The 5,003-nt window shown below is 54.0% G+C and overlaps 1 protein-coding gene across 2 annotated transcripts; it reads right to left on the reverse strand.

Moving 5' to 3' along the window:
- Positions 1 to 986: 986 nt before the first annotated feature.
- On the reverse strand, positions 987 to 4,784 carry LOC133054753 (sialic acid-binding Ig-like lectin 14). 2 transcript variants are annotated; one of them, XM_061140047.1, is made up of 7 exons: positions 4,639 to 4,784; positions 4,162 to 4,542; positions 3,679 to 3,948; positions 3,392 to 3,439; positions 2,288 to 2,545; positions 2,049 to 2,184; positions 987 to 1,779 (listed from the first exon to the last, which is right to left on the reverse strand). In XM_061140047.1, the coding sequence occupies exons 1-7, from the start codon at positions 4,673 to 4,675 to the stop codon at positions 1,764 to 1,766; spliced, it is 1,146 nt and encodes a 381-aa protein (XP_060996030.1). In that variant the 5' UTR covers positions 4,676 to 4,784; the 3' UTR covers positions 987 to 1,763. The 2 variants fall into 2 exon arrangements, with proteins under 2 accessions (XP_060996030.1, XP_060996029.1); XM_061140046.1 differs by having other exon boundaries at positions 3,392 to 3,463.
- Positions 4,785 to 5,003: the final 219 nt, after the last annotated feature.

Genomic DNA, 5,003 nt, shown 5'->3' on the forward strand with positions numbered 1-5,003 from the left:
TGCAGGCTGACTCTTTACCACCGAGATACCAGGGAAGCCCAGATGTGACATGATCACCTTCCGAATGATGTTCATGTTCACCATGGGATCGCCCCATGAGCAGCACAACCAGAAAAAGAGAAACGGGGTCCAGCTCCGGTCATCCGGTGGGACCTACCTGCAGCTGTAAAACACCGAAAGTTCTGGAAAAGAATATTGAAATTTTTCTCAAAACCATTCCACTTCAGGCAGGAAAAAAGTTCCCAGACCCAAAAACAGTGGAGGATGGTGCCCAGGAAGAAAACTTCATTAAAGATCCTTTGCCCAGAAGGGTTCTCAGAACATGGCACAGGCCTACGGGTCTTCGTGGACCTGAGGGTGTGTCGGACCAGCCCCGGGGCACAGGCCCATGCAAAATGGGGTGGCTGAAGTGAGAGCCTTGTCCCACTCTCTGCGGACCCCAGAAGCCTGGACTTCACAAGAATGGCATTCAGGACCCCTCACACTGCAAAGTCACATGAAGGCTCAAGCCATCTGTGGAAATAACCTGTGATCTCGATGGTCTTTAGGATTGATATTTCATAAAGGTTTCCTAAATTTGGCAGTGCCCGTAAACATTTTACACTCCCCCCCGACCCAGTAACCAGTCCTGGAAACCAAAAAAAAAAAAGCTTTCTTTAATATTGATTTAGAAATACTCTGTTTACATTTGTTACTTTCTTAAGGTATAAATTTCTTCAAATTTTTTCAGAGACAAGAAGCATCAATCGGGAGATTGGGATTGATAAATACACACTACTGTATCTGAAATAGATAACCAAGAAGGACCAACTGTACAGCCCAGGGAACTATGCCCTCAATCTTTTAAAAAACTATAATGGGAAGGAATCCGAGGAGAATATATGTATATAACTGAATCACTTTGCCGTGCTGTGAAACTCACACAACATTATCAATCAATTCTATTTTAATTTTTAAAAAGTCACATCCAGAATAAAGAACTCAAATTAATAAGAAAAAGGCTGTCCAATTTTTATTTTTAAATGGGCAAAGATCCAAATAGGAATTTCACTCAAGAAGATATTCAAATGGCTCAACATCATTGCAAATGAGAGAAATAAACTAAAAAGGCAAGGAGATACTGCCACAGAGGAGTGCAGCGCTGAAAGCTGAGCATGTGGGTAATACAAGTGCTGCTGAGGGTGTAGAAAGCTCAGAGCCCTCGTGTATGACCATGGGATACAAACTCATCTAACGACTCAAAAGAACTCTCTCAGGCTACCTTCTAGAACTAAATACATGCCAACTTTATGATGAAGCAGTTCCACACCCACCAGGAGAAAAGTGCTAGCCCTCCTATTTTCATCATACCATTCACATCAACATTACTTTGAATGAGCCAAAATTTGCAAACAAATGCAATGTCATCGTATTTTAGAGTCCATACATAACTGGAGGAATAGTCATACGTAAAATACCATTTTCAAGACAAAATCCAAGCAAAACCAACAATGAATTATTGATACTTGCAAAACCATGAGTAACCTCATACTAAGCGAGGTAAGTCAGAAAGTGTCCTTTCAATGGTATTGACTCTTCCTGCTGTCACAAGTCATCTCTACAAATAAAGGCTCGTGGATGCAAACGACACAGGGTTGGAGGTAAGAGTTTCCAGGAAAAAGCACACAGTGATGTCCCCACGTCTGTCCTCTGGGCTCTGCATCCTCAGGTGAATCTCGTCATGACAGGGAGCGAGGCTCAGCCACACCCCTCAGCCCAGCTCCCTAGTGGCCGCCACACCTGCAGAGCCAACGCGGTCTCAGGTCAGAGACTCAGACCCATTTCACTCATTCTGGGCTCTGCCTCATGGCATGTGGGATCTAAGTTCCCCAACCCGGGATCGAGCCCCTGCCCCCTGCAGTGGAAGCCCGGAGGCTTAACCACTGGACCCACTCGGAAGTCCCTGGAGAGTCACACACTTTAGCTCCAGGCAGGACAGGACCGCCCAGCCCCACTGACAACTCCGACCCATTCCCAGGACTTCCCCGCAGGGGGACAGGTGAGCTCACCTGGTGTAGTAGATCCAGGTGAGCCCATAGGTGAGGAGGAAGCCAGCCCCCATGAGGGCCCCTCTGATCAGGGTGACGACCAGGGGCCAGGAGCCCTGTGGCTCCTCAGTCTCACAGCTGCAGGAAGGGGGGCCTTCTGGGGAAGGGAGAGGGGGTGAAGCTCAGTCCCCAGACCCAGCTCTCCCAAAAGCACACACCTGCCCCGGCTGCCCGCCCCCAGCACCTGTCCTGCAACTCACTCTGCACAGAGAGGCTGAAGGAAACTTGCTGGGAGCCCAGCGGGTTCTGTGCTTGGCAGGTGACTTCTCCTTCATCTCCAGCCCCTACTTGGGTTATCTCCAGGACCCCGGTGCTGGAGATGGGGGCAGCCTCCAGGGCTGGGGACCCCTGGAACCAGCTCAGCTGTGCAGGGGGGTTGCTGTCAGTGACACACAGCAGCTGCACCGCCGGGCTCTCCGAGATGAGAAGGGACGAGGTGTCCTGCAGAATCTTGAGGGCTTTGGGGTAAAGCGCAAAGGATGAGCTGGGGGAGGCTGAGGTCTCCTCCTCCCTCCTTCCCAGGATCTCCTGGCCTCACTCTCTTCTCCCCAGCCAGCCAGCTGGGTTCCCTGTGGTCCCAGGGCTTGACCTTCCCACCCTACGCAGGCTGACCTAATGTGTCCAGCCTCGTATCTTCAGGGGAGGCATGGTGTGTCAATGGGACAGGCCTGGGCTGTTTGGTGGAAAGAAAACAGAGAGCCTCAAGGCTTGAGAAGTTGATTCAGTGAAGGCACCAGGAGATGGGACTAAGGAGGCTTTTGTGGGGAAAACCACACAATAGAACCATGGAGAAGGGAAATGGGCTTTGAACAGAGTGTGTTAGTGTGTAAATGTGTGGGGTGTGTGTGTGTGTGCCTGTGTGTATGTGTGCATGAGTGCACATGTGTATGTCCATGTGTCTATGTGTGCGTGATGGGTGCTTGAGCTGTGGGTATATCTCTGTGCATATGTGTGTATGTGTGATGTGTATGTGCCTGTGTGTATGTGTGCATGATGGGTGCCTGAGCTGTGGGTATATCTCTGTGTATCTGTGTGTATGTGTGATGGGTATGTGCCTGTGTGTATGGGCGTTTCTGTGTGTGTCCCAGTGTATGTTCATGTGTATGTACTGTATGTGTGTGCCTGTGTGTGTGAGTCTATGTGTGTATTGCATGTGTGTGTGGTCTAGTGCATGAGAAGTGGGGCAGGGTGGTGATTGTCTCCTTGCTCTTCCCATATCTGATCACACTCAAGTCCACACCCCCCTCCTTGGAGGCGGTCCCAGGAGCAGGACCCAGCCCTGGAGAGGAGAGGTCCTGGCCTACCTGTGACGTTTCTGAAGGAGAGGCTGATGCGGACATTCCGCGGAGCATCTGGGGCAGAAAGACATGGGCTTGCTGCAGAGGGAGGAGTGAGATGGAAACTGACCAGCACCCAGGAGGGAAACCAGGAAAGGGGGTGGGTGTCCTTCACGGCCCCTCCCCACCTCAGCTCCCAGGGCTCAGACCCATGGAAGAGTAAGATGCCCTTCTCTCTGCACACACATACACACACACACACACACACACATACACCACCGCCCTCAGGGACCCCGCCACCCCTCCACACTCACAGGAGACGTTGAGCTGGACGGTTCTCTCCAGGGTCACCTGAAGTCCCTGGAGTGTCACCCGACAGGTGAGTTTGCTGTCGTGGTCCTGGGGCCTCGGGGTGAGGGTGAGCTCCGGGGAGTGGATGGTGTTTAGATTCATGGCATCAAGGGCATCCCCCACCCAGGAGAACAGGAGAGGGTGTCTATCATCACAGGCTAGCGAGAGGCTGCAGGTCAGCTTTGTGGGGCGGCCAGACTCCAGAGGCTCCAGAAACTGGATGTTGGGTTTCTCTGGAGAAAGGGAGATGAGGAGACAGAGAGAGATGCCTGGACACAGGGGTGTGGGGACCCAGAGGGTCAGGGTCACAACTCATTCCCAGTTCTGGCTCTCTTCTGAACCCTCAAACCCCAAGACCCGGAGCAGCGAGGGCTCCTGTGCCCTGGTCCGGTTCTAATAGAGGCGTCTCCATGTGCCAGGGTCCTCTCCTAGGCCCCCTCTCATACCTGTCACCTGCAAATTCAGCTTCTTATCAAGGTAACTATATTTCTCATTAGGTGCTTTCTCCACTCGCAAGTAGTAGGCTCCTGAGTCGCTCAGCCTGGCCTCTTTGATGATCAGGGAGCAGTCCTTGTCCCTGGGGTCCCCGACGAGGCGGAATCGGCCCCGGGTCTCTGGCTTCACTGGTTTATTTCGGTCGTTTGTGGCCACAGCATCATTGTATGGCTTGTCTCCTTCCCGGAACCAGTAGATGGAGGTCACAGGAGACCAATACCCCCAATTCACGGGGTAGGAGAAGGAGCAGGCCACGCAGACGTCCATGCACGCCTGCACCGTCACGGATTCCTGCACTCGGAGCTCGAACCCTGGAAACTCCTGCAGGGACCCTGGGGGACACAGAGGCTCAGCGGCAGCTCCAGCCCCTCCCCACGCGTGCCCCCTCCCCCAGCCGTGCCCCTTCCCCCCACCCCTCCCCCACTCACCCCCCCAGAGCAGGGGCAGCAGCAGCAGGGGCCCCATGTCGGCATCCGCCAGCACAGAGCCGGTTCGGGTCCCTCTGCTGGGGAGGGAGGCGCCCCGAATGTGGGGAGGGAACGAGGAAGCCCCAACAGGAAGCCAGAGGGTGACGGAGACAGAGCCGTGGGCAGGCACAGAAGGGGAACTTGGACGCCCCGGACCGTGGAGGAGGGGCGGCCCTGGGAAGGCAGGAGGTCCCAGCCCACAGCCCACGCCCCACGCCGCAGGGGGAGATCCTGAGGCCCCCGGAGGCCGAGAGGCTTCACCGCACGGGGCTCTGACATGCCCACCCGTCCAGGGATGCTCGGGTCCACGGTGGGACCGCCCAGCG

This window comes from Dama dama, chromosome 4, assembly GCF_033118175.1.
Source record: "Dama dama isolate Ldn47 chromosome 4, ASM3311817v1, whole genome shotgun sequence".
NCBI classification, from domain to species: Eukaryota; Metazoa; Chordata; class Mammalia; order Artiodactyla; family Cervidae; genus Dama; species Dama dama.